The following is a 20,893-nucleotide window of genomic DNA, read 5'->3' on the forward strand; positions in this document are numbered from 1 at the left end:
ATGACTGAAGCAGCCTGTGATGCTGGCTGGCTACAGCCTGATAATAAATGAACAAAATTTTCATCATTCAGGATCATGGAAACTTGACTCCTGACCATGACCATGCAACACCAGAGCTAAACACAAAGCATGAACGTTGTGTGGCTGTGTCTGCAGCATTCTCCTTAATCCACTAAGCATCTAATGACATGCAACTTAAGTCTTATAGATCAAAATGATGCCAAAGAAAATACTTTATATTTTACAAAAGACTTGCGAATGACAAAGTTGGTCTATTGGTCTATTGTGTACGGGGCTGTTGTGAATCAAATATTGGCCAATACCTACCTTGACTCATCACTCCTGTCACAGAGAAAACATGAGTATTTTTCAAGGTAATTTTAAGGGGGAAAAACAGCGTCTTTGATACCAGGAAATGTGGCTATTTGTTACTACTATCTACCTGACTGCCTACCAGCCTATCCATGTTGTCTGGTGTAACAAGGTGGGTGTCTTGTGAACACACTGCTGAGCTGACTCATGGATATTTCTAGGGGGGGTTAAGGGGAGGGGGACTTCCTTGGGGCAAAAGGGTCAGCTGAGGTTGTGTTGAGAGAAAGAAAAATTGTTTTGAAATATATGAGGAGCTAAGGGGAGGGGCATGAAAGGAAGTAAGGGCTTGCTTAAAGGAAACAAGGGCCTACAAGGCCCCAGAGTCCCCCTTAAGGCTGCCATTGCATAAAGAGGTAGTAGAGAAGTGTTTACTAAATGCAATTAAATATTAAATTACTGTCCACTGAAGTATGTTCCTATTTACTAAAACACCAATTCTAACTCTGTAGAGTTACTACCTCAAGACACTACTTACCTATTCATCTATGGCTGTGTCTGTGTTCACTAAACACAATCAAGCCATAGTGCTGCTACCTCAAAACACTACCTTCCTTCATACCTGCTGATCTACCAAGGACATCAGCCTACCTGTCTATCTATGCTAATACAATACATGTTACAACCAAGAAAATCCTGAATATCTAAGAAAGTAAAAGAGATCAATTTAATCTCTATCAGTATAGACCTATACCTTTCTCACTAGTATACTTTGATTTTAGCAAGAATTATATCATGACATGATTGACAGTATGCACAAAACACAGTGCCATTAAATATATACACAAGGCATCCACACCACTTAACGCATGATGACCACTTCAGGCACGGTGGCCACTGAGGCATGATGGCTAGACTAGACCAGAGTGAGACCATGCAAAGGTCCAGACCAATGAGCTCAAAGGGACCTGTATGGCTCATGTTAGTGACTCCCCCTTCCTCCTCCTCCTCCTCCTGAATGAGAGTGAAACACCAGCAGAGGAGGAAGAGCAGAGTGAGTGAATGAGTCAGGGGAAGAAAGGATCACTCAAGGCTTTGGAGGCTTATCCAGGCGGTTATCCGGGTGGTGGCTGCGCTCCATGGGTGGGTGGCCCTCTCACTCCCTCTCACCCGGACAACAACACTCCACACTCCCTGACTGTGTATGGATGGAGGGAGAGGTGAAAACAAGTAACATCAGAGCTTGACAACTCCCAACGCCAGGCCAGAAGGGTGAGTTAGTGACGCTGTGCTGCTGCTGCTGCTGCTGCTGCTGCTGCTGCTGCTGCTGCTGCTCCCACTGCTGCTGCTGCTGCTGCAGGCCCTGTTTGCCCCTGTCCACCCTGCCCACAATGCCCCACCCAATCTCAGCCCCACCAAGCTCTGATAAGACCCATGAACCTTTTCACCGCTCCCTGCTGCCCCAACCGTTACCTCACTTTACCTCACAACTCCAGCAGAGGAAGAATGAGTACTGTACTGCTGACTGCCCCCACCCCGCCCCACTCTGGCCCCCTCAAACACTGCTTCACGTCACACTCACCTGGAGTTCTCATGGCGTGGTTCGATGGTCATTTTGTCCTGTTTGCCGGGGCCGATGCTCCTCGGCCTCAAGCGCTGGTGGACTGTGAATACTGTGAGACCTGTGATGAGGCACGGTTCTTCTCAGTATCCTGTGGGTTAGCACATCACACTTATACTACAGCTCCGGGCAAAACCTTCATGACGGACTCCCATGAGTGGCCTGCTCTGCCCCGGCCTGCCAACCTTGGCCACACTCCCACTGACACACTAGTAACAACCTGACTCATGGGTGACTTTATCCTGCAATTACAACTTCCACAACAACAATCAAGTGAATCTGAACAATGAAAGTTATCCATGAACTCATCCATCTACTTGAGGATATGAATGTTGTCATGCATCAGTGTGTGTGTGTGTGTGTGTGTGTGTGTGTGTGTGCACAACACTTACACTTCACACAAGTGGTGCTTCTTACATGGAGACACAAACAAAGTGTGTATTGGCATGCAAAGAATTCAAAAAGGAACATGATGTAAACTTACTTATTCTTCACCATTTACACATTAAATACAGTTTTTTCTTGAGACTTTACTGAGCAAACAAATCAAAATGATGAGTACTGAAGTAAATGTTCTAATCATCACAGTTCAATTCTTCCATTGACTTTAAAGGATTTTGTTGATTTAAAATTTATGAATATTGGTTAAAACTGTCTTTTGAGCAGTGATGGGAAACAAAAGGAAGGTGAAATGAAAGGCTGAGGTGGAAGGAAGGGTGCCAGGGTGGTGAGGGCTGTAGTCTATTGGAATGGAAGTAAAAGTATGTACCAAAAAGTATCAAACACCAAAAGTTAAATGACAGTGTTGCGAGAGGAGGGTGAGAGGTGGCAGGCACATCATCAAGAATGTGTCTGGCAGTGTGTCAGAGAAATGACCGTGAGGATGAGATGGAGAGTGAAGGACGGCAAACTGGGAAGGTGTGGAGGAAGAAAACTCAAGGTGCAATATGACGGGACGGGTCAATCTGTGAGGGAAGACGGTCAGATGTACTGGGAGGGAGCAGCCACGGTAGAATCATGGCCAGCAGAATGTGAGGGGCTGTGAGGTGTGCCTTGAAGTGGAGAATAAAAGAGAAGGGCAAGAGCAGCGAGGGACACCGTTGCTAGATTATCGTACTCGGAGCCTCGTATTTACTGGTTTCTGAGTCATAGCTATTGCCAAAAAACACCAATAATTAACCATTTTAATGATAACTATATATGAAGGCAGTTATTGGGGTCGAGGAGGCAGTTTTGGAGTCGGAAATCGGCAAACATAAGAGGCTGAGTACGACAATCTGGCAACATTGGCGAGGGATATTGTGACAGTGAGAAGTGGTGGATGGGAGAGGAAGGAAGAAGCATGACCACCACCAAAACACAAAGAAAAGTCACTGCGCTAACCTTGGGGGCACATCCCGGGGAGACAGTTGTGGTGTCCTCTATGTAGGAGCGGATACTCTCAGCGACGTGGGAGTGGGAGCTGATCAGCTTGCCCGAGGCTGAGGCTGTGCTGCCGCGCGCTGACCCCGGCTCAGCCTTGACGGAGGTGGCCTGTGAGTCAGGCCGCCGCAGGTGTGGGGTGGAGTGCTTGGCGATGAAGCTCTGATGGAGACACACAAGGCGGGAGGTTAATACAGTGAAGGTGCTGTGAGGTGGCAACACTGACAAGCTACACGGAATAGGCAGCTTCTTCCTGTCACAACAAATAAACAACCGTCAGCTCAGAGGATTGCAAACATGGAGGAACCTTGACAAATTTGTACAGGTAGCAGCATTATCTTTAAGAAGTTTGTACCTTAGGATCAAACTTATGCCCAGCTGACTGCAGAAACAATACTCTCATTTCTCAACTGATCATCAAAAGTCAGTTGATTATATAAGTGAAGGGTATAAATCAATCAGTACATGCTACTAAAAATTACACTACTCCTGCTGAATACAGTCCTCAGACCCACCTTGGCAGACTGAGGGATGGGGTCAAACAGGTCATGGTCACTCTCAGCCCCGGATGGCTTCTCCCCGTCAGACATGGGGATGGGCATCTGGGTGAGTGGAGCATGGACCGCCGTGTGCTGGTACACCACGTTGGGCAGCATGAGGGGCGGCGCGTTGAACAGCGGCGGCCCCACCGGCTGGTACATGACCCCAGGGATGTACTGCAGCGGCACTGCCACGCCTATAAACACAGTAACATTGGCTCTGGAACCTACACACACACACACACACACACACACATACACACATCGACAACTAACTGCTCAATATGTGACAAATTCAAGTTTTGCTTTTAAGAACTTTCTACATTTTTTTTACAATCATCTTTCATCTGTAGTTTGTAGAATTCACTGATGCAAACCCCACAGATGAGGAGGTCTGAATGTACCATCTCAAATATTCTTCAGACCAATTAAACTAAACGATACAGTAAAATATATAGAGATGCATTTCCTGACCCCATAGTGGTAAGTGAGACACGACAGGTTACCTTGAGGGTGCAGGAAGGTTGTCTGCTGTGGTGGGAGGACGAGGGGCATCGGGGCGGGGGCACGGGGCACGGGGGGGACTTGGGAGATGCTGGAGGTGCTGGTGGGGAAGTAGAAGCCCGGCATGATGCCCGGGTAGGAGGGCGCTGCCACGTGGGTCGTGCCCTGTCCCACAGCGGCCCCGACGGACCTGCTGACAAACAAGAGGTCAATCAGAGCAAGGCAAGGGAATGTTACGAGGCTTGTCGCAGAAACTTGGTCTTGGTATTCTAAGAGATGGATGAGTGCACCCAACAGCAGGTATTAGGAATGTTGCAAGAAATGACTAAGTGTGGGTGTTGCCAGGAGACAGCAAAGAGAACATGTCAAAAGGCATTGCTACAAGAGATACACATGTCTCATTCTTTCCCTACACACACACTAGATGCCCAGCACATGAAGGGCAAATGTATTACTTCAAGCCATACATGACAAACTGAAGTATGTATAAAGCATAAAATTCATATGGCAAGATAATTAGGAATGTAATGAAAAAAATATGTTCTATGGTGCAGGAAAGCAAGGACATGAATTATCCTGAGTCATGTATGTGTGTCTGGCTGTCTTACTCCACCCAGGAAGAGACACGTGAGGAAATACAGTATAATATCGCAACCCAAGAAAAGACAAAATCTACTCATATAAAAAGTAAATATATAAAGCAAAATTCCCAAGTCAAGAGTATGGGCATTACCCAGAGGAATGTATGTGTGTCTGGTTCTCGCCATGCGCCCAGACGTCAGCGGAGGAAGGCTTGAGGGAGGAGCCGGAACCTGCCGCAGAGGGTGCCAGGAAGGGCTGCTTGTTGGCCGTCGCCTCATGCTCCATCGCCCCGCCGCCGCGCTTCACACCGCACGTCTGAACCAACAAGAAGAGGAGGCGTTAGGTTACCACAAAATACAGCACACTCGCACCTGATTGCACTCACACTCACACCAATTCGTCTCATAGTTACTCCTCGTATAGTGGCAGGTATTATAAAACATTTCGCCACCCAAGAACACCTATTTGACAAGGCTTTCATAGGAGTTGTGGGCATTTCCAGGATTACAAAACGCTGAGCTAGAGTGAATTGTGATCATGAAGCAGAACTATGTATAAAACCTCTAATCTGTTAAAGTCACTCCTATAAATACTGGATAACAGAGAGCAATCATTATGGAGTGGAACTAAAATAAAATAAACACTATCGTTATTAAAGACGACTGAAAGAATGAAGTGCGAGAAGGCATGACGACCCCCAAAACAGCCTGCAGGAGAGCCCCGTGACCTACCCTTTCCACAGGCCTCTTGAGTGCCTTCTTCATGGTCTTCAGCTTGCCCTTGTCCTTGTGAGGCTTAAGTCCTGTCCGCTGCCGCTGCATGAACATCTTCTGCATGTCTGCGTTGTGCTTGGACAGAACTTCCTCCGTCAGCTGCACGTGCCTGTAGGACCGCCCCACACTGGACGTCCGCCCTGTGTCGCCGCTTCCGCTGCCGCTGCCGTTTCCGGTGCTCTCGGACTTCCTGGTGTGGTTGCAATTGTCGCCAGAGCCAGAGCCGGATTGGGACTGGGAGTTGTCTTGGGATTGCTTGTTGGTGGTAGAGCCTGTGGGGGGGACAGCTTGTTTTTTTTTTCGTTTTTGTTTTTTACAACAAAGGAGGCAGCTCAAGGGCACAAAAAAAAAGGAAACAATAATAAAAAATAAGCCCACTACTCGCTGCCCCTAAAAAAAGAATCAAAAGAGGTGGCCGAAAGAGACACACTGGACTTACACAATCGCTAGTTTTGAAAGACTTGCAACATACAATTACAAAAGAAATCAATAGTATTCATGACAGATTCAAAAGGTGTACAAATAGTGGAATCTTACCCAGACTGCCCAGGTGGGAGACTTCCATCTTGCTGTCACCGCTCTCATCAGATGACACTGTCTTGGGCTGACTCCGAAAGAACCTGCAACACATGAGAGAGTGGCATTCCCGCCTCCCTTACGGCCCCCTCGTGCCCACTCCAGCACCATGCAGCCTAGTCTCCTGCCACTACACCCTCCCTCACCCTCTTCCCCCATCCCTTCCTTCCTGCCACTACACCCTCCCTCACCCTCTTCCCCCATCCCTTCCTTCCTGCCACTACACCCTCCCTCACCCTCTTCCCCCATCCCTTCCTTCCTGCCACTACACCCTCCCTCACCCTCTTCCCCCATCCCTTCCTTTCCTGCCACTACACCCTCCCTCACCCTCTTCCCCCATCCCTTCCTTCCTGCCACTACACCCTCCCTCACCCTCTTCCCCCATCCCTTCCTTTCCTGCCACTACACCCTCCCTCACCCTCTTCTCCCATCCCTTCCTTCCTGCCTCTTTCCCTCCTTCCCCATATCACCCTCAATCTCTCCCTGCCTTACCCTGCATCACACATCTACCTCACCATCATCCTCTGTCTGAAATCTTTATCTGTTTACTCCCATCCTCATCATCACATTTTTTTTTCTTTTTTTTTTTTCATTCATTGATTCAAATTTTTATTTGTCCAGTTTTCATACCCTGCATATTCTTACTGATATCAAAGCAGCCATTTAGCTATCTGTAACTAATTTCTCTGCCATTATTCACTCAGTGTACTCTTGTTGACATATCCCAGTGGTGACCTGACTGGCCTAATCCTGTGACATGCTCCCCTTGACCTCTCAGTGACCTGTTTCCCTGCACCAGTCCATTTATCCCTCAGCGCTGTCACCCCCACAGCCACCCATCATTGTCCTGGCTTTGCTGAATAAGAATAATACTCAAAAAGTCTCATTGCTAAAATAATCCAACTTAAACTTTGTAAAGTGACTAGCTCAGCTTCACCCTCTGTGTGTCACCCTCCTCCTCCTCTACCCTCACACAAGCATAACAGTAACAAGCAAATAGTGTCTTGTGAACACCAAGGACATTTGACAGTCAAGGCATTCCAAACAGGGACATGGAAGTAGATATGACAGTTCTAGCAGTAATAAAGCTGACATGCTCTTGCCCTCAGAGACCTCTCATCACACCATGTCACATCATCTCAAGGCACAGTGGTGGCAGGTGACAGCACACCTTTGCCACACCTCACACTGGGGCAGCCAAATCAGTGAATGGGGAGGAAAAATTATATTTTCTCCAAAAATACTTTATTAAAGTATTGTACAGAATTCTGTTTGCAATGCAGTTAAAGGATGACTTTTTGCAATGAATTCAAAGGACTGAGACCAAAGTTGACCAGTGAGTAAGCCAGTGCTTGCGTGCATGAGATAAGAGAACAGCCGCGGCGAGCAGCACAGCCCCACGGCAACTCAGACCAAAGACACACACAACGGCAGCCACAGCCAGGCCAGGAGGGTGTGGCAGGGGCAGGGGTGGCCAGCCATCACCAGCACCACCACCACCTTTGCCCCTGCCACTGCCTGGCCTGGCCACGGCAAGGCTGACAACACCAGGCTGATGCAAGCCTGCACAATGCACCATCACCGAGGGTAACGGCTCACTTTGGGTGTAGTCACAGAAAACTATGATTTCATTACACTTGCAAATCAGTGTGTATGACAACAGCCCAGCCTAGACTATTTGAGACAACAGTGTTCATAATGACTACCATCACTGTTGAGGCTGCTGTGTGTGGGTGAACACCGAGGCGCCGTGTGTGGGTCTCTGAGAGCAGGATAACCATTGTAGCTTACAAACAAATATGCACCATAGAAAGTGTGTCCGACTAAGAGCCTGACCGCCGGCCCCTCCCCCAGGACACACATCCACAGGTGTGGCCGGGGTGTGGTGGGGGAGGGGGGGGGTCTAGCCGTAACACTAGTAAGCTGTGTCACAGGACTGGCATTTGGCCTTCCTTCATCCCTTCCTTCATTGAGTCTCTCTTTCCTTTCTTTTTCAACACCAATACAACCTTCATAACAGTAATATTAATAATAATAATAATAATGGAGATCATTACACACCCTTAAACATAATACTAACATATTATGAAAAAGTAGCTGGTAAATGTAAGCTCTCAATACTACTGGTCACATAAATGTATGAATATATATATTCAATTAAATAATATATACATCCTCATTTATGGTTAATATTATAGGTAAAGGCACTATAGGGTCTGACATCCAAGTATGAATATGGATAAAGGTACGTAAAGGTGTGGCAACACTTCCACCTTAAGACTTCTTGTAACAATCACTGAGAAATAACGGTAACAATTCTCTCCTCGGGGAAAAAACAATACTTAGTTCCTCTACAAGTGAGCTGCTGCCTGATGGACTGCCTGGCGCCTGGCATACAGTGTGTGTCCGAGGCAGTGTGAAGACCACCTGTCACGCACACACACACACACACACACACACACACACACACACACACACACACACACACACATCCAGCCATTCATGTATAGGACCAAACCAGTCAAAGTTAAACACACATCCGTCCAATCTCAATCATGTAACTAGATATTCTTTTCTTCTCCACGTCATTCCTGGGCTCATGAGAGACTTTGGCTGCAACAACGTAGTACAATTTGGATAAAATGAGAAAACAAATTGACAAAAATGAACACCTGATACAAATTGTCTCTTTTCATGATTCCTAAACACTAACTCAACCTCAGACATACAGACAGACACACATAATGACTAAATGACAGACTCGCCCATGAATGCCCTCACAGCCACTGACCCTATGCCCACTGTTCCTGACTCTTCATATGTCATGCCCCGAGATTTGATTTTCTACTTTTCTACTACTCAGTAATCCCCACACGTCCTCTGCGTGTATCGAAACACACGAGAAATTAATCAAGACCTTTAGAGGTTAATCGCGGCTGCCTGGGATTGAACCCGACCAGCGTGACGGAGAGCCACTCATACCGAGCCGGCCAAAGAGGTGCCCGCTCACCAAGTGGGTTATGGGAGGCTCCTTATCAGGCCTAGTCACCGCACTACACATACACCAATATAAGCATAGCAGGAACCCTCACTCCTTGACCTCTGACCTCCTTGACTCTCAGCATATGAAGAATAAATGCCAACGATGAACGGTTTGAGCTGGAACAACTTCTTAGTCTAAACTTGTACACTATACTATGCGTTGTTCTTTATTCTTTCCTCCACTAAGAATAATATGGTGTTCTTGCCCTACTTTTCTTTGTATCTTTGAACTGTGCCGCTCCTTCACACACACGAGCAAAAGTCTTTCCTATCCCTCGGTTCCCCGTCGCTCCTTTCTGCACGAACACTATTCTCCTGCCGGCAATGGTTAATTTACGACTAATACCTGAAGTGTTCTTATTACTAACTACTTGGCCTTTTCACAAACTATGGAAGTTATAAAAAAAAATTGTCTCTTTAACTAGAAATGAGTTGGATGATTAAAGAGATGGATGGAGAAAGATGACAGGTAGCAAAGGTCATAGTAGTAGTAGTAGTAGTAGTAGTAGTAGTAAAAATAATAATAATAATGAAAGTAGTTGTAGTTGAAGTAGAATAGCATAGTAGTAGTAGTAGTAGTAGTAGTAGTAAAAATAATAATAATAATGAAAGTAGTTGTAGTTGAAGTAGAATAGCATAGTAGTAGTAGTAGTAGTAGTAGTAGTGGCACAGAAACTGATAAAAAAAAAAAAAAAAAAAAAAAAAAAAGAAGGTAAGCTTGTAGCAAACAAATGAAAAAAAGAAGAAGTATGAATGAATGAACTTCGTGAGAGGGAGAACTTCATCATCACCACCACCACCATCATCACTATCCCCACCATCATCATCATCATCATCACCACCCTCAGAGCCAGAGCCGAGACTTATGACACAGCTTACCTATGAATGGTCTCAGAGTAGTTGAGGTGCCCATAGCTGGAAGGGGACTCAGAGGAGGAGGTCACACTCTCTTGCCCCTTCTGGACCTAGAAGAGTTAGGGGTTCACACATGAGCCTACACCACACAGAAGGAAAATGGGAGGCTGGGACTGTGTGCACCTCCCTCCCTCGCCCCTTTGCTGTGCCCCAAACCACCACCGGCCCACAGCGTTCGCCCCGATTGGCTGTGCTGTGGGGTTGCCGTACGTAGGGGAAAAGTCAAATTGTACAAGTCGCACACACACCGTCCCTCGCCTCCGCTGATTTAAAGCAATGCAGCAGGAGGGGTCAGGAGGTGGTTGCACTTGTTGTTGGTGGTGGTGGCGGTGCGAACGAGGGCAGGCAAGTGAGGGAGTGGGGTGGAAGTGCGCACAGGTTCCCGGGAGCATGGGGACTGTACCTCTGAATGGTCTCATTGTAGTTCAACTTGCTGTAGCTGGACGGAGTGGAGGTGGAGGGGTAGGACTCATAGCAACGGTCATCTTGGTGAGGGGAGATCTCCCCCATAACCACTGAGGCCTGGTCCTGAGTGGTGGGAAACTGCGACCACATCAGATATGTTGACAAACGCTGCTCGATCACTCTCGCTCTCCCTCTCTCTCTCACTCTCTAATATGCACTATCATCTCATCCATCTTTCACATCAGACATCTTGATAAATCCCACTCATTCATTCTCTCCCTGTCCCTTTCTCCTAATCTATTTTTCCCTCTCCCTTCTTCACTGCCTACTTCTCACAGTCCCTTCCCTCTCCTCTAATTCTCCTTTCCCTCTCCTCCCTAATCTACTTTCTCACTCTCCCATTCCTCTCCCTTCTCTCTCCTTTCTATCTCCCTCTGAGCCTCCCTTCCCTCTCCTCTAATTCTCCTTTCCCTCTCCTTCCTGTCTACTGTCTCACTCTCCCTTCACTCTCCCGTCTCTCTCCTCTCTATCTACCTCTGAGCCTCCCTTCCCTCTTCTCTCTGCCAGGTAAACACACTGGGCATCTTCACCAATTCACACCTATACCATTTCATTTAGTACCCAAATCAAATATAAAGAAACATTGTGGGAAACTATGCTGAGATATAATAATGAGACGGTATTATTTTCCACAGTTGTTTGTTTATTTTTACTGATGAGAATACTAAGAATGGTGGAACTGACTTGGTACACAAACACTGATTCCGTTCACTCTTGTCTCACCATTCATCATCTCACTCTTGTTCCCTGTGCTGCATACTATCATCACCCTCACAGTTCCCATCATCACCCTCACACTTCCCATCATCACCCTCACACTTTCCATCATCACCCTCACACTTTCCATCATCACCCTCACAGTTCCCATCATCACCCTCACACATCCCATCATTACCCTTACACTTTCCATCATCACCCTCACACTTCCCATCATCACCCTCATAGTACTCTCCTTTATTATCTTCACACCTGTCACTCTGCCTGCACTGTCCTGCCTCTTCTAGTTCCTGCTATTCCCTTCCCTGACTATTACGTGTGTCCTCGAGTACTCTTCTCTTCCTCCTCTTCCTTCTCTCATTCATTTTTCAACGCATATTCTCTCATATTTCTCCTTACATTCATTTATTTCCTCCACCTCCTCCTGTCTCTCACTGCAAGTTCCTAACATTCATTTCTTAACTCTATGTAATTCCCTTACTTGACTTCACACAATACTCACATTCAAAATTATCTTGAAGTGACCAAAATAAGTGGAAATATACATAGTTTTTTATATTATAATTAAAATGTTAAAATAATCATTAAATTAAACTTTGCAGACACTGAAAATTCAAAGCTTTATGACACATGCAGGAAAGGTAGAGAATTTGCTATGCTCCCTCATTACAGATTATTCCCCCTGCCCACAATTTTTCTTATACCAAAAAAGTTACAGGTCAAAGTCTAGGAAAGAATTCTGAAAAAAAAAAATTATCACATGCCGATGACAGTATAATGTGAGGCAAATAAACTAGTCAAAGAAAAGATCAAAAAAATAATCTTCATTGACAATACTTTTTTATACCTCAATTCAGTTTCTCAGAGTTCTGTTACTGGTGAGCACTACAGTCAAGCCATTTCAAGTAATCAATTTGGGCGTTTGGTTCCGTGGGTCCTTTCCTCCCCTCTGCTCTGCCACACACTCCCAACACCTATCTTTCCCTCTCATATGTTACCTATAGCTAACATATGAGAGGAAGGGACAGGTGTTGGGACTGTGTGGCAGAGCAGAGGGGAGGAAAGGACCAGCGGAATCGAATGCCCAAACGGACTATTTGAAATGGTTGGACTATAATAGGAACTTCAAGCACACTACCCTCCCTCACTATCACAGAAGCTGGTTGAGAGCCTCCACCAAGGTAGACAGCAAATAGAGTCCATCTTTTTAGGAGCAGCGAGTAGCGGGCTTTTTTATTAGTTTCCTTTTTTTTGTGCCCTTGAGCTGTCTCCTTTGTTGTAAAAATATTAAAAAAAATAAATAAAAAATAAAAGACAACCAGGATGCAGACACAACACAACTCTCTTCACCAGAGGCCTCTTGAAGGACCTGAAGTTTCTTGACACAAAGTATTTTCTCCAGGAGCGGCACCTTTGGCAAGTAAGCGCTACCTCCAGCCTTGCCTCAGAGGTTTGGTGCTTCTCACAGGAGTTGTGTTCCTCAGTACATGTTGCCTTTCCTGTGGCTGAACCTTTCCTTGTCACTGCTTTGTCCTGCCTCAATTCCTTGCTGTATGACCTCTTCTCACTCCGACAGTCTTCCCTCTGATTACACTATTTCTCACTAACCACCTCTGCCCTCTTTATATTCACATTGGGATGGCCTTCCCTGAGGCCAAATCTTGGTCATGTCTTCAAGACTTCTTGCGAGGTAGAGTTTTCTGACAAGATAACCTTTTCCAGAGACAATTAGTGGCTGGAGCACTTCAGTGACTTGCTGGTAACTGTATCTCATTAAGTTTCCCCTGTGGACAACTTACAAAGATCCTTTCTACTTTCACATTTCATGATGCATCAACCCCATCAAGTTATGATTTTGATGCATCTGGTCACACAGACAGTACAGAATGCTTGCTTCCAGGTGTCCAAAACCAACAACTTCATTCTAGTCTTAGTAACAGTGAGAGAGCAATTAAACTCTCACAGAATAAATTTTTTACAAAATTTGGAAGTTCTCAATCCCTCTAACCAAACACACGCACACACAAAAGAAAAACACTCTGACACTCAGTCACAAAATCCCCAAGCCGTCCAAACAGTTCCCGCAGCGGACACTCACCGTGCTGGGGGGCGCCGGGCCGATGGGGGGCTGTGGCGCGTGGTTGCCGGGCTTGTTGTGCTGGCGGGGGACGAGGAGGGAGTGGCGGTTGGTGGTCTGCGTCACATTCTTCTCGAGGTTGTCCAGCTCGTCCACGATGGAGCTCATCATGTTGGCCAGCGTGCGGCGACGCATCTCCTGCGAACCTTTACTGGGGTCCTTGTACGAGGCAACGGGCTGTGTGGAGGAGGGAAGAGAACAGTTATTGAAGGTAAAGGAATGAGATGGGGAGTGACTAGAGGCTTTGGTAATGAAAGGAAGACTTACTATGAGTGAAAGTGAGTTCTAAGATAGCTTTTATTTTTTATTTTTAGTTAAATAAATATGAAGAATTTTTAATATTGTGTTGATGTGATGATTGTAAAATATATTGATGAAAGAGAGAGATTTACATAGACAGATAGAGAGAGAAAGAGCAAGAGAAAGAAAAAGAGAAAGAGAGTTAATACAGAAAGACAAACACAAACAGCCTCACCACTAAAGGAAAAAAACAAAGGCACAGTAAGAGAAAGCATCATAAAAAATAGAAAACAGAAGAGTATGATAGGCTGACCCTTATACATTGTTAGTTAGTCATATGTACGAGTAAAAGAGAAGTAGAAACACACTCATACACTGTCAGTAGAAAAAAACAAAGGCACAGTAAGAGAAAGCATCATAAAAAGTAGAAAACAAAAGAGTATGATAGGCTGACCCTTATACATTGTTAGTTAGTCATATATATAAGAGAGAGGTAGAAACACACTCACACACTGTCAGTAAGTCATGTATCAAAGAGAGGTACAGACTAACCCATACACTGTTAGCTTAGCCACATTTGAACGAGAGATAGAGACATTATACTCTTTCAGGACACCTCTCCTCCCGAAATTGACCTCTCTTTCGGCCACCTCTTTTGATTCTTTTTTTTAGGAGCAGCGAGTAGCGGGCTTTTTTTATTATTGTTTCCTTTTTTTGTGCCCTTGAGCTGTCTGTTGTAAAAAAAAAAAAAAAATCTATACACTGTTAGTTTAGTCACATTTGAACGAGAGATAGAGACAGATTTAAACACAGTTAGGTTCATCTATACACTGTTAGCTTAGCCACATTTGAACGAGAGATAGAGACAGATTTAAACACAGTTAGGTTCATCTATGCACTGTTAGCTTACCCGCATTTGAACGAGAGATAGAGACAGATTTAAACACAGTTAGGTTCATCTATACACTGTTAGCTTAGCCACATTTGAACGAGAGATAGACAGATTTAAACACAGTTAGGTTCATCTATACACTGTTAGCTTAGCCGCATTTGAACGAGAGATAGACAGATTTAAACACAGTTAGGTTCATCTATGCACTGTTAGCTTACCCGCATTTGAACGAGAGATAGAGACAGATTTAAACACAGTTAGGTTCATCTATACACTGTTAGCTTAGCCACATTTGAACGAGAGATAGAGACAGATTTAAACACAGTTAGGTTCATCTATACACTGTTAGCTTAGCCGCATTTGAACGAGAGATAGAGACAGATTTATACACAGTTAGGTTCATCTATACACTGTTAGTTTAGTCACATTTGAACGAGAGATAGACAGATTTAAACACAGTTAGGTTCATCTATACACTGTTAGCTTAGCCGCATTTGAACGAGAGATAGACAGATTTATACACAGTTAGGTTCATCTATACACTGTTAGCTTAGCCACATTTGAACGAGAGATAGACAGATTTATACACAGTTAGGTTCATCATATTTACCTTCGCCAGCAGCTCAATGATCTCCTTCTGAGCCTTCTGCGCCTCCTTCATCACCTCTTCCGGCAGGGGTGTGGGTGCTTTGTCCCCAGGATCCAGGAAGATGGCTATGTCGCTCGGGCCCTGACATACGCACGCACACACAAAAAGAAAAATATAGGGTCACATATTAGCTATTTTATTTCCTTAAGTATACATATATGGTTTTTTATAATATTATGTGCTGATGTGGTGATTGAAAAATGTATTTATGAAAGAGAGATTTACATAGATAAAGAAAGAAAGAGAAAGAGGTAGAGAAAGAGAAAGGAAGTCCCCTCCACATGGCTATACAGATAAATAAAAGAAAGAATAAGAAAGAGAAAGAGAGGAGGGAGTAAAAAAGAGGAAGTACCTGACACAGCTTTGCATAGATACATAGATAAAAGGAAGAAAATGAAAGACAGAGAAAGAAAAAGAAAAAGAGAGAGTGAAAGAGAGAAAGAGCAAAAGAGGGAAAGAGAGAAGTCCCCAAAACAAAACTGCATAGATAGATAGAAAAAAGAAAGACAGTAAGAAAGAGAAAGACAGAGAGAGAGAGAGAGAAAAAAAGCTCCCTACGCACTACACTACACAAATGAGGAAGCCGGAAGAGGGAAAGTTGAGAGGAGAAAAGTTACACAGCCCGTCACTTCCACGTAGGGCAGAGGCGCGGAAAAAAAGTTTGCCGCGAGAGTTAACGCACGATCAAGGAAGCTCGTCAAAACTACAGGAAGGGAAGTAAAAAAACAGTAAAAAAGTTAAAGAAAAAACAAGATAACTTCGTAAAAAAACTTAGGGTGACGAAAAACAAGTTGGAAGGAGGGATAACTTGATACAAAACTGAGAGAAGGGAAAACAAGTGGAGGGAAATATGGTAACTTGGCGGGGAGAGCGTGAAACAATTACCACGCAGCCTCGGGAGTTTGTGTGAGAAGTTTGAGGGAGGGGGAAGTTAGGCGTGTCCGTGAGAACCGAGTTTGTGGAGAGTTTGGGAAAAGTTAAACGGAATTACATGAGTCCCTGGCTTCAACAAACTTACGTCAAGGAAAATTTTATGAGTTACTGAAGTTTGGGGAATCAAAAAATGACCAATATAATCTTCGCAGCCCTGATTTCCTTCCTTTTTCTCTTTCTTTTTCTTCTTTTTTTTGTATCTTATGTGGCTGAAATATTACTCCAAAAAGCATTGAATATCTAAGGAACGCCAGCTTTTTGTCTATCTCGTATTGCTCCAAATTTAAAATCCTTGCTCCAAAAAACACCAAGTAATCTAACCAACTGTGATTTTTTTCTATCCTGTATTCCTCAAAAATTTAGTCAAAATGCCCCACAAAAACAAATGATTAATGAACTACTGATTTTTTTTTCCTGCACTGCTAAAAATATAAAAATTCTTAGCCCAAAAAGACAAAATAATCTAAGAAGAACCCAAGATTCTTTTATAACTTGTATTGCTAAAAAAATTAAGCCAAAATGGTTACCAAAAAAATGCTAGATGATCTCAGCAGCCATATTTTGTCAAGAAAACACCAAATGTTAAATATTAAAAGATAAAATAATAATAAAAAAAAAAAAAAGAACAATCTCACAATCTTACACCCCCAGTACAACCCCATGACTCGGCCCTCACCTTGAGAACCCTGTGCTGGCCGATGATGGAGTCAATGCGCTTGGTCCAGGGGTTGACGAAGCACAGCCACTCGGTCTCCAGGGTGACATAGCTGCCGTTGAAGGTTCGGAAGCGGTAGGGTTTGCTGCGGTGAGGTCTGCCCTGCTCTCGAACCACTGAAAAGGGAGATGGAAAGTTTTCAATAGCTTCTTTAGAGCAGCACTTAACCCGGTAGCAGCGACAGGCCAAATTTGCGGCTTTACCGTGTACCAGCGACAGGCCAAATTTGTGCCATCATATAAACCCAAAAAAATAGATGATGCATAAAATGATCACAAATGCGCTGATATATATTATGAAATGGTTTGCATGAGTGATGATTTTTTCTAATTTTTCTTGCTTAGAGGGGCCTTTAAGAAACATGATCCCCGCGGCTACCGGGTTAAAGATTCCTCTGTCTGATACTAGCAATTGTCTCACTCTGGGAACTCACGGCAAATATTTCGCAACACCACAAAAATAGTCAAGTTCTAATGAGTGTTTTTCACAATCAAGGAGCAGAACCCTTCTCAAACTATCACGAGGCTTATAAAACTATCCAGGGAAATACTAACACAACCTCTATGACAGTCTTATCAAGTGAGGGTGTGTTAGCCCTGAAATGTTTGAAAATATGTATCTCAAAGTCATTTTTTAACAATTCTTTTAAGGGTAAATTTATGGCAAACTGACTTATAGGGATGCTACTTTGGGAGTGTTGAATTTACTCCTCAAATGAACATATTATAGTAATCCTTCCATTCCTTGCCTTCCCTTAACACCCTCTCCTTCTCTCTCTCTCTCTCTCTCTGTTTCCTCCCTACTCTAATCGTCCATCTCTTACTCACTTCCTTCTTACTTTTCCTTCTGTTTTCCCTTCCTTCCTTCCTCCCTATCCTCTTCCTCACTTCCTCCTTGCTCTCCCTCCCTCTCACTCTCTCCTCCTCTCTCTCTCTTTCTGTTTCCTCCCTACTCTCATCTTGTCTCTCTCACTTCCTTCTTACTTTTTCTTGTTTTCCCTTCCTTCCTTCCTCCCTATCCTCTTCCTCACTTCCTCCTTGCTCTCCCTCCCTCTCACTCTCTCCTTCTCTCTCTCTCTTTCTGTTTCCTCCCTACTCTCATCTTGTCTCTCTTACTTCCTTCTTACTTTTTCTTGTTTTCCCTTCCTTCCTTCCTCCCTATCCTCTTCCTCACTTCCTCCTTGCCCTCCCTCCCTCTTACCCTCTCTCTTCCATGCTATACGAACACCTTGCAACTGCCTCAACTTACATAAATACATCTCCCAACACACACACACAAAGAGAGGAGAAAAAAAACATGACAGGATAAAAGTCCGAGGCCAGTTTTCCATCTAAGTCACACCTGCAGTGGAAGAGGAGGAGGAGGAAGAGGAGGAGGAGGAGGAGGAGGAGGAGGAGGAGGAGGAGGAAGTACGCAGAGCAGGTGTCTCCCGATGTCGAAAGAGCTATGGAGTAATTTCTGAGGCTTCTGGTCGACATCGGAGGGAGGGAAAGAAAGGAAGGAAGAAAGAATAGAGAAGGAAAAGAAGAGAGAGAATTATAATAGCTTGCAGGTGTCAAAGGGGGGGGAGAAATAGGGAGGAAGGAAAAAAGGAAGAGGGGGGTCAAGAGCAACATGAAGGAAGAAAAGGAGGAAAATGGGAGGTAAGGAAAGGAAAAAAAAGATACTTGAAGAGAAGGAGGAGGAGGAAGAAGAGGGAGGAAATGAAGAAGGGAACAGAGGAAGGAGGAAAATAGGAAAGAAGAAAAAAAGAAAGAAAGGAAAGTGTAATAGAGAAAGGAGGAAGGAGAAAAAGGAGAAAGAGAAAGAGGAAGAAACTGGAAGAAAGATGAAGATATGATATGAAAGGAAGAAAAAAAAAGGAGGAAAAAGGAAAATAAGGAAGGAAGAAAAGGAGAATGGAGCAAGAGAGGACAGGGTAAGGAGGAAGAGGAAGAGGAGGAAGAGAGGAAGAAGAAAGAATAGATGAAAATATGACAAGAAAGGACAAAAAAGGTAAGAAAATGACAAGTTAGGAAAGGATGAAAGATATGAAGCAATGGAAGAATGTATGAAGAGGAGGGAGAGGAAGAAGAAGAGGAAGAGGAAGAAAGAATAGATGAAAATATGACAAGAAAGGACAAAAAAGGTAAGAAAAGGAAAAGTTAGGAAAGGGTAAAAGGGATGAAGCAATGGGAGAATGTATGAGGAGGAGGAGGAGGAGGAAGAAGAAGAAGAGGAGGAAGAGGAAAAAAGATGAAGATATGATACAAACATTAAAGAAAATAAAACCTAGAATAAAATGAATGAACGGAAGAATTGATACCGAGAAGAAAAAAAGAAAAAAATACGATCAAATATCAGTTTTTTGACCTTGATCTTCTTCCTCTACCATAAAAAAAAATATGAAGCCACTAAATGAACTCACTCCTCTTAGCCTCCATTACTGTTAAAAAGAAAGAAAAAAACAAAACAAAACACCAAGCATCCTTTTTTTCCCCCTTCACCAACTTACACCACTAAAAAAAAAAAAAATGCCGCAAAACACAACACCCCAAACAAACATAAATCAATCACTCACTCTCCTCGTACGCCTCCTTCAGCAGCGGCAGGTCCTCCGGGTGGTAGCAGTCGAACACGGAGTTGCCGGTCAGGTCCTGCGGGAGGTGGCCCAGGTACGGGATCGCCTCCGGGTCGTACTCCGAGAAGTTACACGAGGCCGAGTGTCTGATGCTGAAGCTGCCCATCGCCGGTGTCTCCTCGGGAACTGTGTGGGGGAGAGGGTGATGGGGGGGTGATAGGGGTGGGTGATGGGGTGACTGTGTATGTAGGGGGAGGAAACTTTGTGTGTGTGTGTGTGGAGGGGGAGATTGTGTGTGTGTGTGAGTGTGTGTGTGTTATTTTGTCTCTGTATTTATTTTCAAGTTTTTTCATTCTCTTTCATTCATTAATTTCTTCATTCTTCAATCTAACCACTTCTGCATCCGTTCATCCTACTGTGTATATGTGTGTGTGTGTGTGTGTGTGTGTGTGTGTGTGTGTTAGTCTCTTTTCCCATTTATTTTGTCATCTTTTCGCTCTTTTCATTCTTTCTTTTCTCCATTCATCCACTTATCCACCCTTTCTCCTTCCACTCTCCCTTCCTCCATCCCTCCCTATCCTTATCTTCTCCCTCTTTCTTCCTCATTTCCTACTTACTCTTCCTCCCTTAACTCTCCCTTTCCCCTCTCACTTCCTTACTCCTTACTCACCCTCCCATCCCTCCCTCCCTCCCCTCACCCACCCACCCATCCACCCATTCCTTACCCTGATAGATGCTCTGGATGGGTATAACCTCAGCCAGCAGGAGGGACGAGTTAGGGCCGCAAGTAGAAGCCGTCTCGTCCAGGCAAGTCGGGTCGTGGAACTTGAGGACCATCTTGCAGGGCTTGTAGAATGTGCGCTTGTTCTTCACGCCGAACCCAGAGCTCCTGAGGCCGTGGTACATCCTCATGCGGCAGAAGAAGGAGGTGCCGTAGTTGTCTGTTTGGGGTAGAGGAGGGAATGGTGTGAGAGATGCTGTAAAATAATTTGGTTGTTTGGTACCAAGTTGTCTGTTTTAGGGTAGTGAGGGAAGGAGAGGTGGCGTGTGACATGCTGTAAAATTATGGTTGGTATTATAAGACACTCTCGCTTCTCACATTAACAATTTCTAAAGGTTAAAGAGGGAGTCAGTCGGGTTCTAATGAGCGTTTCTTTAGGTTCACGGTACAGCAGAAGGGTCAAACTACCACCAGGGTCATAAAACTACTACTGGAAATGCCCACAACTCCTACGAAAGCCTTGTCAAATATGTGTTCCTGGGCGGCGAAATGTCTCATAATACGACCCTATATAGTGTCAT

The 20,893-nt window shown here is 44.5% G+C and overlaps 1 protein-coding gene across 30 annotated transcripts in view; it reads right to left on the reverse strand.

Moving 5' to 3' along the window:
• The window catches only part of LOC127004981 (period circadian protein-like), a 141,040-nt gene that overhangs the window by 91,356 nt on the left and 28,791 nt on the right, over window positions 1-20,893 (reverse strand). For 7 of the 30 annotated variants that reach the window (XM_050873369.1, XM_050873380.1, XM_050873373.1 and 4 more), the window contains exons 8-11: window positions 20,317-20,532; window positions 19,592-19,777; window positions 16,993-17,147; window positions 15,345-15,464 (exon numbers count right to left, since the gene is read on the reverse strand). In XM_050873369.1, coding sequence (XP_050729326.1) covers window positions 15,345-15,464; window positions 16,993-17,147; window positions 19,592-19,777; window positions 20,317-20,532 — 677 coding nt within the window. Of the gene's footprint in view, window positions 1-3,313; window positions 3,515-3,867; window positions 4,089-4,397; window positions 4,589-5,128; window positions 5,293-5,708; window positions 6,023-6,287; window positions 6,371-10,247; window positions 10,334-10,686; window positions 10,827-13,563; window positions 13,780-15,344; window positions 15,465-16,992; window positions 17,148-19,591; window positions 19,778-20,316; window positions 20,533-20,893 lie in introns of all 30 variants that reach the window. The other 23 variants (XM_050873366.1, XM_050873379.1, XM_050873377.1 and 20 more) reach the window with 16 other exon arrangements.

The sequence above is a fragment of the Eriocheir sinensis genome, chromosome 29, assembly GCF_024679095.1.
Source record: "Eriocheir sinensis breed Jianghai 21 chromosome 29, ASM2467909v1, whole genome shotgun sequence".
Taxonomy (NCBI): domain Eukaryota; kingdom Metazoa; phylum Arthropoda; class Malacostraca; order Decapoda; family Varunidae; genus Eriocheir; species Eriocheir sinensis.